The 20,479-nt window shown below is 47.0% G+C and overlaps 7 protein-coding genes across 7 annotated transcripts; 4 read left to right on the forward strand and 3 right to left on the reverse strand.

Moving 5' to 3' along the window:
* Positions 1–478: 478 nt before the first annotated feature.
* Positions 479–3,263, reverse strand: F5Y00DRAFT_234894 (natural resistance-associated macrophage protein). Its single transcript, XM_048007481.1, has 4 exons — positions 2,519–3,263; positions 2,186–2,424; positions 1,826–2,134; positions 479–1,686 (listed from the first exon to the last, which is right to left on the reverse strand). Exons 1-4 carry the CDS (start codon positions 2,913–2,915, stop codon positions 817–819), a joined length of 1,815 nt encoding a protein of 604 aa, XP_047865733.1. The 5' UTR covers positions 2,916–3,263; the 3' UTR covers positions 479–816.
* Positions 3,264–3,772: 509 nt separating this feature from the next.
* F5Y00DRAFT_234895 (phospholipid methyltransferase) lies at positions 3,773–5,435 on the reverse strand. The gene is made up of 4 exons (XM_048007482.1): positions 5,077–5,435; positions 4,976–5,015; positions 4,900–4,916; positions 3,773–4,813 (listed from the first exon to the last, which is right to left on the reverse strand). The coding sequence occupies exons 1-4, from the start codon at positions 5,135–5,137 to the stop codon at positions 4,296–4,298; spliced, it is 636 nt and encodes a 211-aa protein (XP_047865734.1). The 5' UTR covers positions 5,138–5,435; the 3' UTR covers positions 3,773–4,295.
* A 143-nt stretch (positions 5,436–5,578) lies between these two features.
* Positions 5,579–8,052, reverse strand: F5Y00DRAFT_234899 (RXT2-like protein). The gene is made up of 4 exons (XM_048007483.1): positions 7,555–8,052; positions 7,378–7,499; positions 7,141–7,303; positions 5,579–7,081 (listed from the first exon to the last, which is right to left on the reverse strand). Exons 1-4 carry the CDS (start codon positions 7,625–7,627, stop codon positions 5,931–5,933), a joined length of 1,509 nt encoding a protein of 502 aa, XP_047865735.1. The 5' UTR covers positions 7,628–8,052; the 3' UTR covers positions 5,579–5,930.
* Positions 8,053–8,687: 635 nt separating this feature from the next.
* F5Y00DRAFT_261254 (Gryzun, putative trafficking through golgi-domain-containing protein) lies at positions 8,688–12,605 on the forward strand (the record flags this gene model as incomplete). The annotated part of the gene is made up of 3 exons (XM_048011171.1): positions 8,688–8,960; positions 9,045–10,590; positions 10,645–12,605. The coding sequence occupies 3 exons, from the start codon at positions 8,688–8,690 to the stop codon at positions 12,603–12,605; spliced, it is 3,780 nt and encodes a 1,259-aa protein (XP_047865736.1).
* Positions 12,606–13,320: 715 nt separating this feature from the next.
* Positions 13,321–14,676, forward strand: F5Y00DRAFT_261255 (Metallo-hydrolase/oxidoreductase; the record flags this gene model as incomplete). Its single annotated transcript, XM_048011172.1, has 2 exons — positions 13,321–13,556; positions 13,638–14,676. 2 exons carry the CDS (start codon positions 13,321–13,323, stop codon positions 14,674–14,676), a joined length of 1,275 nt encoding a protein of 424 aa, XP_047865737.1.
* Positions 14,677–15,060: 384 nt separating this feature from the next.
* F5Y00DRAFT_234908 (uncharacterized protein) lies at positions 15,061–17,789 on the forward strand. Its single transcript, XM_048007484.1, has 3 exons — positions 15,061–15,498; positions 15,728–16,418; positions 16,485–17,789. Exons 1-3 carry the CDS (start codon positions 15,472–15,474, stop codon positions 17,420–17,422), a joined length of 1,656 nt encoding a protein of 551 aa, XP_047865738.1. The 5' UTR covers positions 15,061–15,471; the 3' UTR covers positions 17,423–17,789.
* Positions 17,790–18,827: 1,038 nt separating this feature from the next.
* Positions 18,828–20,451, forward strand: F5Y00DRAFT_51756 (nicotinamide mononucleotide adenylyl transferase). Its single transcript, XM_048013753.1, has 4 exons — positions 18,828–19,441; positions 19,516–19,621; positions 19,770–20,083; positions 20,170–20,451. Exons 1-4 carry the CDS (start codon positions 19,149–19,151, stop codon positions 20,279–20,281), a joined length of 825 nt encoding a protein of 274 aa, XP_047865739.1. The 5' UTR covers positions 18,828–19,148; the 3' UTR covers positions 20,282–20,451.
* The last annotated feature ends 28 nt before the right edge of the window (positions 20,452–20,479 follow it).

Consider the following 20,479-nt stretch of genomic DNA (forward strand, 5'->3'; position numbering starts at 1 on the left):
TGAATACGCATATAATCCTGAACGTCCGGCGGTTTTGCTTTACATATAATCAGACCTTAGGGTTACGTTGAATGCGTTATACGTTAAGTGACTTATAGACTACCAACCCAGGTAATAGCCACGCTACCCTTTTAAAATAAGAACCGTATTTACTCATGCCGGTCGCGAATATAATTGATCATTTGGCCTTTCTGAAGGTATGCTGCAGTCGCGATACTATGTAAAATACTATTCGGATAACGTTAAATCCTAAGGTGCTTACATGTGCACCTACCCCTATGTGGATACTTCTGAGATCCTACGAGATCCATAGGGCTGGTGTCAAGATTAAGTTAGTTATACATGCGTGCATAACATGAAACATATAAGATACGGGTCTAAAATTAGAACTCGCACGACGGTCCGAGCCGGAAATGGAAGATGGGACGGAATAATCGGGAACAACCCAAACATTGAGGTCATTCGCTGAATAGGGAAATTACTTTTTCCACGACACGTGCAACTTCAATTCAATTCAATATATCTCCGTCTGACTGCGTCAAGTCATATTTCTCAATATATTCTAAAAAAGCATTCCAAAATTTAAGTTAAGTCGAAAGAAACAGATTACCGCAAACGCTCATGTCGAGCGCGGTAGCAGGATGTGCAAGTAACGTGCAGAATATGCAAGTCACTGCCACAGAGATTTATACCGAAAACAGTACCCGAAGAGATTCGACCCTGAACTAATTCCTCAAATGCGCAAATCTTTGACCTTGACCGGAATTTGGCATTTCTGTCCGCAGAATGGTATCGGGCTGATAGGACAATCGTTGACTATGCGTCGCCGAGACCGAGCAATACAAGGTTCGCCACGTTCATGGCCACCATTATAAGCCAGATGACACCGGCGAGCACAGAGATATACCAAGGATTGGCCATCATAGTGGGGCTACCTCCGTTCGCAGGACCTAGCTCACCCTCGCTAGAGCTGATATTAAGGGTATTGCCGTTGATAACGAACGTGTCTTTGCCTTCCGTCTTGTATCTAGCATGTCCCGGCTGGGCCGTCATGTACTTGTTGAAGCAAGTGAACCAGATAAGCGGCGCGGTGACGAACGGCAAGACGACGCTCAGCGCAACTTGACTTCCATTGAGAGCAGCGTTAAGTTTCTCCCGCCCCGCAGCACCGGCGATGATGATACTTGGCGTGATGGAGATGGATCGCGTGACGAGACGTCGAAGCCATGGCTTCATCTTCCAATTCAGCGCACCCTCGCATATCATTTGACCCGATATCGTGCACACGATACCCGCTGAGATACCAGAAAATAGTAGCGCCAGGGCAAAGATTGTCCCTGCGCCCGGGCTGATACTTTGCACGAGTAGATCGTGAATTCCGAAAATGTCAGCCTCTAGAGCATCGGGATTTTGATAAAGACTAGCTCCTGCCACAATGAGAATGGCGCTATTCACGAAGAGGGCGAACGTGAAGAGGGAAAGAGACACTTCGGCATACGAATATTTCAGCGAGTGTTTAATGGCTGAAAGACTGGGGATATAGTATGTCTTCTCCCCTATCTTATCGTCCATGGTGCTGTTGGCAGCAGATGGTGGTTCTGAGGGAAGCAGACCACGCTTAGTGTCATAGTCTTTGAGGCGACTCTGCACTATACCGGAGCCTAGATATAACGAGTGAGGCATTACCTATCGCCTTGTTAGCGGCTGGACTTAAGGGCATGACCGAGAAATCGGGTGGGTATATCGGAAGAATTTGCTATAGTGCTGTATAACGTAGGGAGGGGTACGTAAGGTGTAACAGGGGATTATAAAAAGATGCACATACAGTAGCACCTAGAATACCGCAGGCCTGGAACAAACCCGAAGACTGTGTTATGGAATCATTCGGTACGTAGCCTAGGAAGACTTCACCAACGGATGTATCCTCTATAAGGGAGAGCTGAATGCAGAAGCAGACAACAACAGCCAGGACAAGGACCATCACGAAACATTCGAACATTCGAAGACCTCTAATAGAATCATTAGGTCTATAGAAGAAGAGAATGACCATTACGTCTAAAATAGATATAGCGCAACCGGCGACGAGAGGCAACTTGGGTATCAGTAGGTTCAACCCAATAGCGGTACCAATAACCTATTACTTGTTAGCCATCCCGTATTATACCCCCAGTAGTATGCCGCTCACCTCGGCGATGTCAGTTGCGATAATGGCGGCTTCGGCCAAGAAATACATGAAATAATTAAGCCATCTAGGTAAGAAAGCCCGGCAAGCTTCAGCCAGGTTGAGTCCCGTGACTGTTCCCAGCTTGATCGAGAGGCATTGCAAGAAGATGGCGAAAAGATTGCTCATCAAGATGATAAAAAGCAGACGAAATTGATTTTCAGCGCCTGCACTGATGTCGGTGGAATAGTTTCCAGGGTCGACTAGGGGATTGGTGGTCTAGGTTAGCAGATGGGTACTTCATATAAGTAGGTGCATACCTCATAATCGAGAATGAACATAATAAGGTGGACGTACTATACGCTACAGCGACCAGAAAACCAGGTCCGACAAACTTGCCAAAGGTGACGACGGTTCGACACATGCGCTGCATAAAAGACTGCTTTCGCGATGGCGTCGAACCGGCGTCGTCGTCCTGGTTGGTTGCCCTCCCAGGTATCCGACCAATCGTACGATGCGCAATGGTCAGATTCGGTGCGCTACCATCAGGGTCCTCCTCGACGGCGGGCGGCGCTCGATCCGCCACGGGCTGTCCAGAGTCGTCCATACTCCTCGAGTTGTCGCCTCTGTGCTCTCTGGCATTTGCTATGCCGTTGAGGTCTTGGTTGGTGACGAGGTCGTTCGAGAAAGCGTTTGGGCTCTGGTTGAGCCCTTCGCCCTCGTACGGCTCGTCCGTTCGCGATGTTTGGTTCATGGTCAAACCGAACCACGCTCTTTACTCTTTAGGGCCCCAGTAAAAAAGGGGGACCACAAGAACTTTCTTACAAGCCGCTTGCCTTGTTATCTTCCCTTCTTTTTCTATTTTCTCCTTAGTCCATAGCCACTTTTTTTTTTTGCTTCTTTCTTTCTTTTTATTTTTTGGTAAGAAAGGTTTCTTATCGAAACAACACAAAGATTTAAATATGTAACTATTGTATGTAAATCCGCTAGAAGAGGATGATGATAATAATAATGTGTGTAGATGTTTGCTATGGGACGGGTGTTAAACGGTATCGGAAGAAGGAAACCTAAAAAGGTTCTAAGGTGGCAACCGGCTCCAGAGGTTTAAGTACTTAATTATACGAACTGATTCGTCGACGATTCGTTACTTCTATTTGATCTGTTTGAACTAGGGAATGCACGTCAAGGGGGGTATTCTCCACTGAAAGTAACCGATACCCCGGAATTTAGCGTAAGAGTTACAGCAGTTACAAACTAAGGAAAAGTATGGAAGCTGTGGGTGAATTAGGTACCTAGGTACTCACATCTTTTCGTCTTGTACTTGCGTCTTGTAGTAGTAGTAGTAGTAGTTAATCACTTCTGCATCATCAATATACCCTCATCACGATTTCTTCCGTATCACGGTCTAATCCCGGTACTCTTCAACCCGAGACCGTGCCGGACTATATATGTGGTCCCTCTTCGGTAGATATTATAAAATGATACGGACTCAGTATCTAATATATGATTCACTCCTTTCTCCCGAGGTGACAGGTTATGTTTTAATGTACCTTTGTTATCCGATTCGCCTTTATTTGAATTTTCTAGCATGTGCGCATACATGTGTGGAGGCTGGAAAGGAAAAGAAAAGATAGATAAGAGCCGGTTGGTTCTTGGCATTGAATCCCATTACTTGGATTGGAAGAAACTAATAGAAAAAAGGCTTGTGGTTGAGTAAATTCGTATATCAAAAGCCATATCGCGGCATTAGCTAACCGAGAGGAGAGGCATCTACATTAAGATATGCAAACAACTTCAATTAATACAGTCTCTTCGTAATTGATTCATACCACCTCTCCTCAACCCATCTACATAGCTTGTGCTCCCTTCTCCAACGCCATATCCGCCATGCAAACGCCTTTAGATGTGTGTCGCCGTATACACCGATACACCGCCATGCCAATTTTCCCACGCTCGTACGTACCTTGGCATAATAGGAACCATCCCGGTTCATTAGGTATTCAGCCACTCCGTTGGCCCACCTTGTAGCCGGTTTCCGGTTTCGGGCGAGTCTCGGTAAATGTCGGTATGGCCTATGCATGCCGAGTGCGAGTGCTTAACCCAGCCAGTCGCACCAGTCGCACCAGTCACAAAATCATTGCGACTTCTTGCTGCCCTTCCCTGCCGCAGCACGCTCTCTTTCCCTCTTCGCATATATTCCAGCTGTGAACGGGTTTTCGTATTTTAGAGCGATCTGGTAGACGACGAAAACCCAAGCCGTCAGTAGAATTCCAGCTGGCTTGCCGTATAATAGCGCTGTGCCGAGGAAGCTGCAGGTCGACCCGTTATACATGGGTGCATCCGTGATGTTGAAGGGGAAGCCCGTGATGATGTCATCCATCAATATTCCGAAGTAATCTCCCAAGAACGTGCCCGTAATGCCCAGGGCCCAGGTCGAGGATATAACCAGGATATTTCCGACAGCAAGCAGACCATATGCCAGATATTTCACCTCGTCCAGCTCGAGTAAAGGGTAGGACGGTTGATGACGCAGGGCACGCTCGTATAAGAAGTCGCGCACCAGACCAAGAGAGAAGATGGTGAGAGCTAACCCATAGCAGGCAGCTTGCGAATGTCCGCCGAAGAGCTTGGTAAGTGTCTTGTTACGGTATTCTATTTAGATGTTAGTCATACTACGATGAGAAGATATATAACCTAGGTGAAGTAGGGAGGTAGTGTTGAAACCTGGATGGACTGACCTTGTCGAGCTACGATGCTATAAGTTCCTGTTAGCATATATATCCACCTAGTGGACGTTTCGAATATGCGACTTACTTCCAGAACAGCGGGTTAAAAGCAATCGCAAAGGCAGAAACTAATCTTGTTAGTATAACTATGCATCCTTTGCGACACTGCTTTACTTCAACTCAACATACGGTACAGGCTCTTCTGGTTCAGGTCGACCAGCTTGGTCACAGCAGGATCTAGGGGTGCCATGGCTGAAGCTCGTACCAGCTGCTGCCCAAGTATAAAACAAAATAGTTAGTGAAATAATATAATAATATGATATTATATTATTGTGCAAGTGAGTGGTGATGACGTTTGGGGTTGGGGAACTTTCAATAGTTATTCAATATGTTTACGAAAGCAAGATGAACAAGCAAGATGAACGTGGCCTGGTTTTGTGGAATTGGAATCGGAATTATTGGAGCCAAGCCTTTTTTTTTCTTCTTCTCTGGTCTTGTATGTAAAACAATGTACATATTTTCATCCCGCTTTGCCCACAGCTTCGCCAGGTAATACCATGTACTACCTATGGTCAAACCTGGAGCCCCTCCCCGATAACTTAATCGATCCGATCGGAGTGCACGTGCATCATTGGGCTTTGCATTCCATATGGCCTTCCTCAACCTTACATTGCAACTTTATATGGTAGTACCATTTACTTCTATCAAGTACATACCTTAGGTACATAAGTAATAACCAACGACTGATTCTACCTAGGACATTATACGAGTTTAGTTTATACTACCATCTACGCTATAGCAATTCCGACATCATTGCTTTGTACTCTCAGGCTTCATTCACATCATAATCCATCCAAGTCCCGTTTGACGAGAATATGCTGACGCCATAAGGTACGGAATCCAGAAGGTAAGAAAAGGTTATGTTGAGACCTTTTTCTCATTCCATTTATGCATTGGACTGCTGCCAACTATCTCACCGGGTATCCGATAACTAAAAAAAAAGTTCATCATACGAGCCTCCTCTCCCTTTTCCTTAGCTATCATCATCTCCGAGTTCTTGTCTTCTTAGTTGGTTGCGCCGTATCCTCTTCTTCTTCATCCGCACCTTTCTTTAAGTCATCTTCTAAGCCCCATTCCTCTTTATCATACCAATCCTCTCCATCCGACATATCACGGTTTGGTCCAACATGGGCTTCATACTTAGACCACTGTAAGACTGTCTTCCGCATCCTGTCTGCCCGAAGGAGTCCTTCGTATAGCCGCTTTGCTCCGCGGCATACTTCTTCCTGTTTTTGCACATATAACTGCAATAGCCGTCGCATATCTTCTGCTTCTGCCTCCGGAATTCCAAGATCTCTATCGGGCCGAGCTGATCGGGGATGTAAGAAGAGGGGGTGAATAGGTGTCTCCTCCGTGAACACCGACATCACCGACACTGCCCGGCTACCCTCATTTTCAGTTCCCTCGCCGACCTGACTATGATGGGCTACCTTGTCAACTGGTCCTTGCCCGGCCAACGCAGCGCTATCCGCCGCTAACCCACTTGTAGATTCTGTAGAGTGTGTTTCTTTAGCCCCGTTGATATCGGTATTAGCAACGGTGCTTTGCTGGGTATCGGTTGCGTCCACCCCCGTCTTCTTCTCTTCCGACCCGTTTAGTGCGTCGACCAAAACATCACCCTCTATATTTCGCTTCTGCCCCTCAGCATTGACTTTAGCAGCCTGTGTTGTTGGCTCGGGTGCACTTGTATCGGCGTCTGTTGGTGGTTCGGCGTCAATCATCGTAGTATCACCATCAGGCTTTGCTCCATTAGCTATTGTCTCAGGGGGTCCTCCAGAAACGTCCTCATTCCCTATGACCGCAGTATTTTTGTTGGTCTTCGTTCGTGTATCTTCCAGCGGCAGCATGTTGGTGTCTGACTTGACAGATCCTTGTGCTTGACTATTTGAATCCATATAGTCGTCACGATACAGTTCGATATCGTTGGGACCAAGCATCATGTCGCAGGGGGCCCAGATATGATCTCCCACTAGCTTTGTCTGTAGGTGTTTAACCCTCCAAAGCGCGGCATTCTCCTTGTGCATGATATTACAGGCTTGCTTCGTTAAGTCTGTGAGTGTTTTCGTACTATAAGGTCGCGATAAGGTAGGGTGTGTAGGAAGATCGGTAACGGAGGTAAGAGGCGCGAGGATGTCTGCAAAAAGACCGACTATTAGCATCTGTGGATGGATTGGGCTGGATGTGGTAACCAACTTTCGAGTCGCACGTTGGCGTACGGATTGAACTCGGCTGCCGCGTCGGCAACGTCTTGGATATATTCTTGATCATCATCGCTATCGATTTGGTAACCTTCGTCGTCAATAAGAACTGGGTTTCGACTAATGATCGCTCTTTGGTAACCAGCGTGGTTAACGATCTATGAAGTCAACTTCGGTTAGATACTATCCACCGCGAATTATCTCGGAATCTCGGAATGCAAGGCACACTGACCTCCTTATATACTTCAGGCCCTGAGGGTGGTGCTAACTGTCCCTCGTGGACAAACCTAGCCCTCTTCATTAATTTGTGCCCCCGATTACCATGGTAGTGTATTTCAGAATCGGAATCGGATTCTACCAGACCAGTACGTCAGCGACTAACACGCAGCATTTCTACAAAGGAGCTCACCGTATGCCTTGCGCTTTCGTGCCTTCTTCATTGCCGCAATGGTCTCAGAGAAGAGAACTTGTTGGGAAGTCATTGCGATCGTAAATCTTTGTGGTCGGCTACAATGTGCAAGAGCTGAGTATGTTCCCGCAATGGCCCAGCGCGGCCAGCTTTGGTAGCTTTGATAAATATAATAATGGAAAATTCGAGCTATTAATGATAGCAATGGCGTATAAGCTCGGCTTCTTTAGCAAGATTTTTGGCACAAAGGGTGGAATGGCGTGTCTGTCGGTCGCAGGATCGGAACAGCGAGATAGGTAGAGGCGTATGGAAAATGGGATGCTGGAATGGTTGAATTAAACAGGTCCTAGGAGTATTATGAAGATGTGGGTAAATAGTTAGGTGTTGTAGTCGACCTCCTTAAACAATACAATACCGAAATGCGTTGCGCCTGCGGGAAATTGTAAAAGAGCTGCAGAAGAAGACTTCAAGTTTCGTAACGACACGACTAGAGCTGGGACAAGGCTGCTGCCCGCAGTGCGCGCATGGGTTCACCAATCAAGATAACGATGTTCCCTGACATGTACTAATGAAGTACGTACCCATATAGGTACGGTTTATATACATTGTGATACGTACATTTATGTGGTACATACATATGTATCTAATGTATCTTACAAGGTACCGCGCTGTACGTAGCACCATGCAAATCCAAAACGGAAAAGATGATCAGACTTTACAAGGCCGGCTCGGGTAAGAGTTTGTTGGTGACGGTATTAGGTAAGGAAATCGGCACAAGCAAGTCACCAGGGTCCGACTATTTAAGAGGTAGCCCCACCTTAATGTAATGTGTATGGTATTGTACAATTTAGTGTGAGGTCACTGAAGCTTCGAATTCGATATCAGCTAACTAGAACAATAGCTAACAACCCGGAAGCTCTGCGATAACCAACTATTATTATATGCGACAATGGGCCATTATACAGAGTGCCTCGTTGAGTACTACTACCTATTCAACTCGACTTACAGTCCCTAGAACTAATCGCATAACTACCTAACACATAGAATAATGATCTGAATCGACTAGAAACCCACATTGAACCGATCGTATAAGCGAACACCAATGTCTTTCGAGCCCCTCTCCTACTAGACCAATGGACGACTTTCCAGCGGGTAGCCTGGACCATAATGTCCCATTCCTCGTCGTCTTTGGCCTAGGCAATGCTTCCTCTACTACAAAGTCTTCTCTAGCCGATCCCAGCTTAAGGGAACAGGGCATTCTCGTTCGATCAGAGCTACCCCTTATAGAGAGCCGCGAGGCAAAGATCATCCTTCGCTGCATCCAAGAGAAGGACGCCACTGACCTCCCATGGAACTCTCGAGACGCGTCAAGGAAATACAAATTTAAGATTGACACTGTTGGGAGGGTATGTCTATGCCCCGTGGAGTTACGAGTTATTTTCAAGGCATATTGGGCGGTTATAAGAGACGAATCTGACTTCGACTCTTAGGAATTCCTGCTGCCGCCTCGTCGTGCACGCCTTCCCGATAAATTCGAAGCGCCTTCATCACCATTAATTCTACATTCTCCATTTTCACCCCTTAGTCCAGGTTCTAGCCTATACCCAGATGGCTTAATAGATACACAGTGGATTCAAAAGCACCAGGACCTCATACCCAGCGTGTGCCTGGCTTTTTATAGCTTGACCTCGGATCCTACGCTTGCGACCCTACACGATAATCAGCTTAAGGCAGACATAAATGCTGTCAAGAATGCCATTGGGCAATCTGGTTATAAATGTCGCTTCGTTGCGGTTATCCTTAGCGACCAGTCGCCAAGTTCCATAGGCCAGTTTGAAGAAAGACTAGGCAATATTAGGAGAACCACGGGGTTGGACCCAAAAACCTCACTGTTTGTCCTGCCTACCCAGCGTACTACAGTAGACCTAGAAAACGCAGTCGACAACGTGCTGACCGCGGTATTCGACCAAGCGATCGAATACTATCGCGAACTCGGTAGACATTCCCGCAAAAAGAGAGGAAGAGGAATTGCGCCGCAGCCAACTATCCCTCCTACTACCGGTACTTCTCATACGTTATCACTTCAGGGTTGGAACGTGCGTTATGATTTTAAAACCGCCGTATTCGCTGAGTTTCGTCAAGAAATAGATGTTGCTTTGCGTTCCTATGAGCAAGCATATGACACTCTTCTCGGTGTCGATGTTCTCGAAACCATTCCTGGATGGAATCCTAGGTTTAATGATGCTCGGCTCCTAGCTGATATAATAGCTATCCGAGTCTTGAAATGTTTACTATGGGCCGGACAAAGCACCGCCGCCGTTAGGAGGTGGCAAGCGCACCACGATAGAATACTTGATTTGGTCGATCGAAGGGGTCGAGGGACGCAAAATTATGGGTGGAAAACCTGGCAAGCGAGATGGAATACGGTTATGGCCAATCTGATCGAAAGAGTCCAGTTCCCCGAGTTGGAACCATCCACTACCCTACCCTACCGCCCTCCCGAAAAGAATCTGTCAGCAGAGCGTTTGCACCCGTGGGAACTTCTTCACCATCAGGGATACTGGTACCGAATAGCCGCACGACATCTTTCCTATAGACGAAAGTTGGCGTGGTCTATACCCGAAGAGGACCGCAAGCCGCCAGATTCGTCTTCGCCGTCGCAGTCGAACAAGACCTACAGCTATGACACATACATGTGCCCGGAGCCTCACGAAGAGTTTCCTTTAGAAGGAACTGGCGTAAATCATAGCCAGCTGATTTTCAATCACCTGATGCTAGCACACAACGAATTCCAGAAGCGACATCAAATTCGGACCTCGGCGGAGCTAGCGCTCGAGTGCTGTAAAGAATTAGAGAGAATGCAGGAGTGGAGGAAAATCTTAAAAATCCTGACCCCTCTGTGGAGAGACATGTCTTACCGTACAGAAGGCTGGTGGGATATCATGGAAGCTTTTAGTTGGACTCTAAGGGGTGCAGCGGTAGAAGTCGGCCATAAGAACCTCATTGTTGCTATTGACTGGGAACTCTTGAACAAAGGTGAGAAGCACTGACTACAGAAACTAGCAGCTTGGAAGTTGACGTCTAGTATAGGTTTCTCTAGGCGGCCGGGTTGGCATTACGATATAACGAAGTCTTTGGACGGCATATCTACAGAGAATCGGCCTGTTATAGAAATCGGCAACGAGCATGTAACATCATTCCTACATGCTTCATTTATTTTCAAAAATGACGAAGGAAAAGCTGGACAGAGTTGCCCAACCCAACTTTCGATTACGTCTAACTCCTTCCAAGATGCTGCACCGGTAGTGTTGGAGAGGATTCGAATTGAATTCGACGGCAGCTTATATACAATATACTTGAGGCACAAAGCTAGTGATAATCAGGTACATTCATCTTCAAAGCCACGAGTTTCGAAAGTGGCTTTAGTCGAGACGGAGAGCAGTGAAGATGACGATTCTGATGATGATGATGAATCGAACGCCGAGACGACCCCTACACTGGAGGGAACAGACGATCTAACGCTATTACCGGGTCAAACGCGAGTTTTTGAAATGGACGTCCCATTACGAGAACCAGGTGATGCTAGAGCATCTTCGGTACAGGTTTCAGTAGCACCGGAATCTTTCACCCTTAGATATACGATTAGGCTCCGAGAAACCAACCACGTTGGCCTATGGTATTCACAAACATCTGCGAGGAAGAAGGTCACACGGACGAATCCACACAAAATCAAAGTCCTTCCAAGGCCCCCCAAAATGGAGGTCAGGCTTCTTAATATGCTCGAGCAATATTATGCAAGCGAATATATCCCGCTTGAGTTGGAGATACTTAACGAAGAAGAAGCGGATGCCAATACTAAATTGGATATAGCCCTTTATGGGCAAGATGTCCCTGGCTACGCAGTGCAGATTGAAGATGGCACAGAAAAGACTATTAATGCTGGAGTGGAAGAATCGAGGCTTGACGGAATCTCAGTTGGGACAATACCAAATTCCAAGTCTACAAAAGCTACGATTACCATTGACCCGGTTGATGGACCCATAGTGCTTGAATTGATAGTGAGAGCACGGTATCATCTTGTGTCGGATCCGGGAACACCGATCATTCAGCAAGCAACATACCAGCTCAACATTGTTAATCCCTTCGAAGCAAGTTATGATTTATCTCCTCGGCTACATTCTGAGTGGCCAAGCTACTTCAACCCTGAAGATATTCAAGACCCATCCGAAGGAGATGAAGTCGTCCGGCGGCCTCGAGGACTAGCACAGAAATGGTCTCTCGCCACCCGATACGCTTCATTTGCACATGAAGATCTAGCTATACTAGGTTTGGACGTCAACATTCTCTCTACACAAGGGAATGTAAGCTGCAAGGCGTCCAAGGGCCAACCGCCCGTGACAGATGATGCGGTTATTAGTCCCAAGACAATCGAAGAAGCACAATTTGAGCTCATCGCGCAGAAATTTGACCTGGACGACCGGTCGCCGGCAACGGCGGATCTTGCTTTCATCATCAAGTGGCGCCGGCTCACGTCCCCAAAAGACACAGTGAACACTACAGTCTTACCACTTCCACGGTTCTTCGTCACAGTCTCGGAACCGCGCGTCCTAGCTAGCGTATCTTACTACTCACCACCCAACCCATCCACCTCGCAGTCCCCCTCTTCTTCCAACCCGCCACCTCAACTGCTCTTCCTAGACATCACGATCGAGAACCCGTCGTCGCACTTCCTGACGTTCGGGCTGGTGATGGAGCCGAGCGACGAGTTCGCGTTCTCGGGCGCTAAGACGACGACGCTAAACGTGCTGCCCGTCGCGCGCAGGTCCGTGACTTATAGGCTGCTCCCGCTCGTCAGGGGCGCGTGGATACGGCCGACGCTCGTGGTTAGAGATAAGTACTTCCAGAAGGTGCTGAAGATCATCCCGACGGAGGGCATGAAGAGCGATAGGGAGGGGGTGTTGGTTTGGGTGCCGCCTGAGGAGGAGGCGGAAGGGGATGAGGAGGGTGGGGGTGAGGGGAGCGAGAGTGAAGAAACTGAGGAGGGAGGTTAGAATGGATGAAGGGGTGGGTTTTTGTAGTAACGCCGGTAATTGGAATGAAGTACATGTGATTTTGTAGGCGTTGATCTAGAAGAATTGATATGTGCATGTTGGAATTTCATCTTATTAAGACGTGCTCTTTAACCCATTGGCATAATTTGCATATAATATTGAGTTACTTACCGCTAAAGTACCTAAACCAACAATAATTAGGACAAGATTGTACTTTATGCCAGTAGCCAGTAGCCTCTGACTGGTATCAGTTCTTGAGTTTTGCTCGATTCGCATTCGCGCCGGGCAAGTTATTTATAGGACGCGGAATAGTAGATTTAAGAAACCCCCAATTATAATGTCTGAATGTTCAGCTTAAAATAACTTCGATACGGCCGCCCTTACTTATCGGATTCAAAATTAGACCGTTAGGCCGAAGCTTTCTTCATACATATGGAGGTCATCTAGTTGGCTGACACAATATGCCTAAATAGGTGACGCGCCGGAGATGCGCCACTCTGCGTTAAGGGATTAAATCCAGCCTTACATTAACTCCGGGCGAGCTGAAAAGATCTAATTTTCATATGTATGAAAAGCGATGCCACCTAGCGATTTCTAAATCCCATATAGATACCTATATATCTGGCCCGACTGACCTTCCTGGTCTTAATCGGACCATTTTTTCGCCACCTCCATGACTTTCTTTTCCCGAGTTCTCTTTTCAAGAGGACCTGCGATGCACTCGAGACAATTCTCCTCCCAGGTGGCCTCGACGGGAGGCGCTACCGTCGCCCTCTCGATGGCGACGTATTATAGTAGCGTTACTTTGCGCCCACCGCAACCAGGCGAAGCGCATGAATTCGACTCTAAAGCTCACCATATAAAAAATCGCCATGGAGAGACTGTTAAATTCCGGAACCCGCACCCTTCGTTCTCTTTTCCCGGTCAACTACAAATACTGGAGATGACAGTGTGCGTTTCCAGGCGATTATATCATTATTACGAAGTACCGTAGTCTTTGTCTTGGCTAACTTTATGATTGTATATATATAGAAAAGCGCTTACTGGTACATTAAATTGGCCGAAGCCGAGCGCTGAAGACAAACTTGTACAAGTTATAAAACCGGAATTTTTACCGACGCGCACATCGTCTCCAAAGCTCCGCGCCACTTGGTTGGGCCACTCTTGCTACTACGTAGAGTACCCGTCAGGGCTGCGTGTGTTATTTGACCCTGTCTTCGAAGACTGTTGTACACCTGTCTCCCTTTCCAGGTTTAAGAGGTATACCGAACCGCCATGTAGCATCGCCGACTTACCTTTCGTCGATGCCGTCGTTATTAGCCACAGCCACTACGACCACTTATCATATCCGTCTGCCAAAGAGATCCAGCAGCATCATCCCAATGCGCACTTCTTCGTCGGGCTAGGGTTGGAGAAATGGTTTAAGGATGGTGGATTTAATAACGTGACGGAGTTAGATTGGTGGCAGGAGGCAGACATAACGTTAACGCCGCAATCTGGTAAGGACGAGGCGGAGGCGGAGGCGGGTAGCGCGAATAGTTCGGACCTGCCAGGGCCAATTAGTGCCAAGATATCCTGTCTTCCCTGTCAACACGCCTCCGGCAGAGGTATCCTGGATCAAAACAGCACGCTATGGGTATCATGGGCCGTTACCTCAGGCGAACCAGCCAAATCCGTCTGGTTCGGCGGCGACACCGGCTACCGCGCTGTTCCTAAAGTACCCGAAGGCGTAGACGACTACGGCCCAGAGTACCAACATCTACCCGTGTGTCCCCAATTCCGACAGATCGGCTCGAAATTCGGCTCGTTCGACCTTGGTCTCATCCCTATCGGCGCGTACCACCCGCGATATCTATTCTCGGGCGTGCACGCCAACCCATACGACGCGGTGGAGATATTCACCGATACCAAGTGCAAGCGAGCGATGGCGGTCCATTGGGGCACTTGGGTGCTGACGGCCGAGCCGGTGCTGCAACCCCCGCAGTTGTTGAAGGAGGCGTTGAAGCGGAAGGGGTTGGCTGAGACTGGGGTCTTTGATACGTGTAGTGTCGGTGAGAGTCGCGAGTTTTGAGACGCCTGGGTATTAGGTATCTTGCTTCCCGACGAAAGGGATTTCGGCGTGTTTTGTTATATGCTTACCTATACAATATTGTATGCATTTTTCAAGCGAAGGAAGTAGATTATGGCGTTTGGAGTACCTAGTGGTAGGACAAACTGGGCTGGGGGAATGGGAATAGAAACGTTTTATGATACTCGATTTTAGATACAATACAATCTTCTCTCGAAATAGAAATACGATTGGAAGGGCAGGTGCGAATTACATGCAAGTGTTACACACACCATCAATCTACATACATGTACATATGAGGTATGTACAACATGCGCTAGTGACGGGCATCGAGGTTGCACCAACCGGCTAACCTTAGCACCGGGCCGGGAATCAGCAGATCATTTGGGCAGTTACTACCTAAGCGCCAATCTGCCACTGCCACTGCCACCGCTACATTTCCGTGGTAACATACATGTACTTTAACAAAAATCTTCCCGACTGAAATTCGGCAAACCAATGAAAGACGAGCGTGTGCTCACCCTTCCCGTCTTGACTTGTGCATTGCAAACGTGAGAGTCATTCACACAGCCAACGCATAAGTCAACGGTCAACCGCCAACTGCCAACCGTCAACGCATTCTCTTTACGACGCTTTATATTTATAATGCATCAACGACAGGCCCGATTCTTTTGGTTGTATAGTTCCGGTCTCTCTCAATTCTCCCCGCTATAGGAATGCATCTATAGCCCGACTTGAGATCTCTTTTGGTATTCATTTTGACGATAAGGACGTGTTGCGTTCTACCTAGTATTTATTATGAGCGATCCCAGTACGAAGTTGCTGGTAAGTCTATGAGGCACCCTTTCCTTTGTTCTTCCTATTCATAGTATTAGGCTTTGCGCATTTGTAAAAATACAAATGCGTCTTTGCGCCGTGCTTCGGTCCAAGCAGTCCGCGCGAGGGCAGGGCTTTACGACTATCTGGAGAAGATAACTCAAAAATCATATATCATAATATATTTATGATGCGCCAAATATTATTTACAATTTATACAGCTAACGGATGAATCAAGGACGAGCTCCGGTCTCTCTTGGATGAGACTACTATTCTGTCCATCTCCAGTGACTATAACTTGGATGATCCTAAGGAATTCGCTGCTGCGCGACAAGTCCTACTGACAATTTCCAAGGATGTGGAAGCGGAAGAAGCTACTGGCTTCAACCCGAGCGGCTTGGGTGTCGATGATATTGTAGATATCAATCCCTCAAACCAGGATGATGACGCTGAGGCCGCTGGCGCAACTGGTAGCGACATGAAAAGCGTTGATGGCTTCACTGTCACAACAGAGAGTTCCATACCCCCAAGTCTTGTATCCTCGGGATCGTCGAAAACGTCCGCCCTTGATAACCCCGGGCTTCTCCATGTAGACCTCTTTGACGGCCTCACGGACAGCGAGAAGGAAGAACAGCTCATTCAGATGTTCGTCAACCTTAAGCCTATCGACGTGAAGCTGTGTCTGCAGAAGTCGAAGGGTGACGCGAGCCTCGCTATTGACGAGCTCCTCAACTTGCAATGGCTCGAGCAGACCGGCCAACGTCCTAAAGGGGTCGATGGCTTCTATGTATCTGATGATGACAATATTCCGAATAGAAGGAAGAAGAAGGGTAGAAAGAAGAAGAAAGTGGCTAAGGTGACGTTACCCAAACATGCCGATTCGGAAAATACATTTCAGGAAGCAAGCGACGGCGATACTGTACAGAGTGGTGAGAAGCCGAATACTCAAAGAGGATAACTAGTTCATCGAGCTCGTATCTAACTGACATCTACAGCGGAGCAAATTGCACTTATATCTGAGAAGCTTAATCTACCATCTTCAGAGGTAACAAGCATCTACCAAGACCATAACGCCTCCCTTGGAGCTACTGTAGTCAAAATTCTGGATAATTACATTGGTGTAGGCGTATCGTCGTCGGACCCCGATTTATTATATGACGTCCAGCGGGAGGTGGGTAAATTTCCCTGGGTACCTCATGAGTATGTCAAAGCCACTTTTGAGGTCTGCTCGACGCAGAGCGATGCTATAAGCATTATCCGTATATTAGCGAATCACTTTGAGAAGCCGGCATATTTGAAATACGAGGTATCGTATAGTGTGGTAGCATCAGGCTCCGAGGAAATTGATATGCCTGAACCCACCAAAGCGTTGAATTCGAGGCAATCACCAAGATCTCCTACAGCTATCCGTTCACCAATGGTTGATCTGCCCATGCGGGCTTCAACCCGCCCGGGGAATCTTCAAGCTGCCGCAGCTGTCTCGAAGGCAATTGCCGAGTCAAGAAACCACTCATTCTCGTCGGCTGCATCAGCCTTCAAGAAGGGCAAATCCGATCCTCTATTTAGACAAGCCGGCGCGTACTACGCCGAACGTGCCCAGCAGCAAGCCATGAGCTACCGGCAAGCTAATAGTGTCGAGGCAAACTACCTTGTCGACCAACAGAGCACGGAAAGCATGATCGATCTACACGGCGTCACGGTGCAGGATGGCGTCGACATTGCCCTAGATCGAGTATCGAGATGGTGGCGAAGCCTCGGCGAGGAGCGAGTGCGGAAAGCGAAGACACATAGTCTTACCGTCGTTACTGGCATTGGTAAACACTCTGCAGATGGGAGGTCGCCGTTACGTATTAACGTTATTAAGGCACTTGTCGCTGACGGTTGGAAAGTTCAAATACAAACCGGGTCGTGCCTCATCACGGGAAGACAATAGAGACTACAGCTTACAGGTTACCTCCGAAATGGCTTCTTCGGCACGCAAAGACATGCATCAGCTTTGAGGTCACTGTGCAGAGTACATGCCACACTACAACGAAGGAGCATTGGACATTGGCGATGTTTCAAGGCCGAGGATCACAGGGATATAGATGATTAATCGTTGTTGCAATAAAAAGAAGATATCGACAGCTCGATAGTTTCGTCTGATCTTATCTGCTACTGCTGGGCCATTTAATGATTTATTTGTTTCTGTTGTATTTGTGGTTGATGTGAATATGAATTGAATGTAGGTAACACGAGCAGAATAGCGTCAAAATAGATGACCCATCCCACCCAAGCAAAATAATATACACACACATTTTACAATACAATTTTTCAACCAAATCAAAAGAAAAAAATTCTCAAAAATTCTTATATTAAACCAAATTGATTAAATATTATATTACATAAGTTTCATCTAGCTTTTACAAAGGTTGATAAAGTTATGCAAATTAAAACAAAGGATTAAAGTTAAGAAATTAAATGGGTCATCTATTTTGATGCTGTTCTGCACGAGTCTTAGTTATGGATCTGACAGGGCAATGGCTTGTTTCGGTGTAGAATGGTAACAGATGGAGTAGGGGTCCTGGGGTCTAGTCTGATAGATCCACGGCAGCACAAAGACATACACTATAAGCCACGTTTATAACTGACATAAGGCTGTATTGAGAGGGGATGTTTCTAGAATAGTACCTAGTTAGATTAAGTCTATACATGAGACACTTTTCATAATTAACAAGCCGAGACGGTTATCTATTATATAAGATAGCAAGCAGAATATAGTCTTAGTTAAGAGGCCTTAAATGTACGTAATACCTATGCATTGCGTGACAGACCAAGAATATTGGCATTGGGCAACTTTCATAAAGGCTCACCCCGCAAAATACACTGTGTCAGACTCAACCGGGGCTGGGACAACCTCCCAGGCCATGAGGCAGATACTAAAGCGGGCTGTCTAAGCGAGTGGATCTCAACCAGAATTGAGACTGTTGCTCTTATCACAATGATAGCTTTTTGTTACGAATTATTACTAATGCTGCTTGGTTCATTAATTGAGAATAAAGTGATATGTAGAATTCTAAGTAGAAAGATGCATGAAATTACCTTTTGATAGGACGGTGTTCTATTTACATGTATGATTACCTACTAGGTAGTTGAAGTTCAATTATCCCATGTAATAGAAGCCGAAGTCATATATAAGATGTACCTGCTACATAAAATTAATATGGGCACTTACAAATACAGGCTTTTTTAGTCCAACTGTTATGCCGGGCAGCGGCCGACCAAGGCCGCGACTATAGGTGGCTAAGTAAGGCAAGGACCCTCCAGGTCGCAACTTAAGAAGCAGTAGTCATATAAAAGTCACATAACTAAGTCACAAGAGGGTACCTAACAATACTTATCCCAGGCGAGGCCCACCTGGACTTCCTTTGATCAACAACTCCCGCTCCCAACTGGACCAGCTTTGCAACTACATACTTACCTACCTACCTACTTACCTACATATACCATACATCTCGTCTACCATACATAAAGACTTTCGTTCTTAATTATTCATATTTAATTGGAAACTCACTTGATCTCTGCATCAATTCTACGTTCGTAACCAATCCCTGCGATATTCCTAAGCAATCAATAATCGGCTTTTGGAGTACGGTTTACCCCGTTGTACTTTATCGACAATGACGGACAACGCCGCCGCGGGGCCAGCGCCGCAGGCAGCATCAACTATGACGCTGGAAAACTACAGATTCCCAGCTCACCGGCTCTTGCGACAGCAGAGAACACCGGACCGTACTCCATTGGTGCTCGTCGCCTGCGGTAGTTTCTCTCCCATCACCTACCTCCATCTTCGAATGTTCGAGATGGCCAACGACTACGCTCGCATAAATACCCAGTACGAGGTTGTAGGTGGCTACCTCAGCCCCGTATCCGACGCATATAAAAAAGCTGGCCTGGCAGAGGCGCATCACAGGTACGTAATTGATAGCTTATTCTACTTATTCTACTGGGGCAATTGATACACTAACATTCGGGGTCATTTAACAGAGTGCGCATGTGCGAATTAGCAGCGGAAGAGACATCAAGTTGGCTGATGGTTGATCCGTGGGAGGCTATTCAACCCGAATACACGCCAACTGCCAAGGTGTTAGATGTGAGTATACACTGGTCCCTCTAATTTCTTATATCGGCATGTTCCACAGCGCATGAATTCGTTCGTAAGGGTCTAACGAAACAATCATCGCCACTCGGACCGATCCCCGATATCGCTTGTGAACAGTTACTAACTCGAATTGTTACAGCACTTCGAACACGAAATCAACCACAATCTCGGCGGTATTTTATCCGAGGATGGTGAATCCCGAAAGCCGGCCAAGATCATGCTGCTTGCCGGCGCAGATCTCATCGGTACCATGTCTACTCCCGGCGTATGGGCCGAGAAGGATCTTGCTCACATCTTGGGTAACTACGGCGCCATGATCGTCGAGAGGAGCGGGACGGACATTGATGAAGCGCTCGGCAACCTGAAGCAATGGGAAGATAACATTCACGTTCTCACGCAGATGATACAGAACAACGTGAGCAGTACTAAGATTAGACTCTTCCTTAAGAGGGAGTAAGTATACCCTTGGTTACCCTTGGTTCCATATTTCTTGAAACCCGAAACCATCGTGAAGCAGGTTAACTAATGAGATGCTACAGTATGAGCGTACAATATTTAATTCCAGCAACTGTTATTCAGTACATCGAACAGCACAAGCTTTACACCGACAACGACGAGGCGAAGTCCCAAGGCAAGGAAAGCAACAGGTGATGGAGTGAATAGGCTTTATCGCTCAAAGATTTTGAATAATTAGTGTTTAGATGTGCAACTACGTCATGGTCGTACTTGATAAAGATCAGGTTCGGGATCGCGCAGGATGCGGTGGCTTGTATTTCTTGCTTTTTCCAGCATCTTGTACGATCAGTCTTCAGAAGAAGGACACGCGAGTTAGTCCGACACAGCGGTTGC

The sequence above is a fragment of the Daldinia vernicosa genome (assembly GCF_022497035.1).
Source record: "Daldinia vernicosa strain CBS 139.73 unplaced genomic scaffold F5Y00scaffold_18, whole genome shotgun sequence".
Taxonomy (NCBI): domain Eukaryota; kingdom Fungi; phylum Ascomycota; class Sordariomycetes; order Xylariales; family Hypoxylaceae; genus Daldinia; species Daldinia vernicosa.

What these genes read in the sequence shown, in the direction of transcription:
- F5Y00DRAFT_234908 (XM_048007484.1), top strand. Translation starts at nt 15,472, where the DNA reads ATGAGCGATCCCAGTACGAAGTTGCTG. An exon ending in ATCCCAGTACGAAGTTGCTG is followed by an intron (nt 15,499 to 15,727) that starts GTAAGTCTATGA and finishes GGATGAATCAAG; the next exon opens with GACGAGCTCCGGTCTCTCTT. An exon ending in CGGCGATACTGTACAGAGTG is followed by an intron (nt 16,419 to 16,484) that starts GTGAGAAGCCGA and finishes TGACATCTACAG; the next exon opens with CGGAGCAAATTGCACTTATA.
- F5Y00DRAFT_51756 (XM_048013753.1), top strand. Translation starts at nt 19,149, where the DNA reads ATGACGGACAACGCCGCCGCGGGGCCAGCGCCGCAGGCAGCATCAACT. An exon ending in CTGGCAGAGGCGCATCACAG is followed by an intron (nt 19,442 to 19,515) that starts GTACGTAATTGA and finishes GTCATTTAACAG; the next exon opens with AGTGCGCATGTGCGAATTAG. An exon ending in AGACTCTTCCTTAAGAGGGA is followed by an intron (nt 20,084 to 20,169) that starts GTAAGTATACCC and finishes GAGATGCTACAG; the next exon opens with TATGAGCGTACAATATTTAA.
- F5Y00DRAFT_234894 (XM_048007481.1), bottom strand. Translation starts at nt 2,915, where the DNA reads ATGAACCAAACATCGCGAACGGACGAGCCGTACGAGGGCGAAGGGCTC. An exon ending in TCTGGTCGCTGTAGCGTATA is followed by an intron (nt 2,425 to 2,518) that starts GTACGTCCACCT and finishes CCAATCCCCTAG; the next exon opens with TCGACCCTGGAAACTATTCC. An exon ending in TCGCAACTGACATCGCCGAG is followed by an intron (nt 2,135 to 2,185) that starts GTGAGCGGCATA and finishes AACAAGTAATAG; the next exon opens with GTTATTGGTACCGCTATTGG.
- F5Y00DRAFT_234895 (XM_048007482.1), bottom strand. Translation starts at nt 5,137, where the DNA reads ATGGCACCCCTAGATCCTGCTGTGACCAAGCTGGTCGACCTGAACCAG. An exon ending in GAACCAGAAGAGCCTGTACC is followed by an intron (nt 5,016 to 5,076) that starts GTATGTTGAGTT and finishes TAACAAGATTAG; the next exon opens with TTTCTGCCTTTGCGATTGCT.
- F5Y00DRAFT_234899 (XM_048007483.1), bottom strand. Translation starts at nt 7,627, where the DNA reads ATGACTTCCCAACAAGTTCTCTTCTCTGAGACCATTGCGGCAATGAAG. An exon ending in GGCCTGAAGTATATAAGGAG is followed by an intron (nt 7,304 to 7,377) that starts GTCAGTGTGCCT and finishes TTGACTTCATAG; the next exon opens with ATCGTTAACCACGCTGGTTA. An exon ending in CGCCAACGTGCGACTCGAAA is followed by an intron (nt 7,082 to 7,140) that starts GTTGGTTACCAC and finishes GTCTTTTTGCAG; the next exon opens with ACATCCTCGCGCCTCTTACC.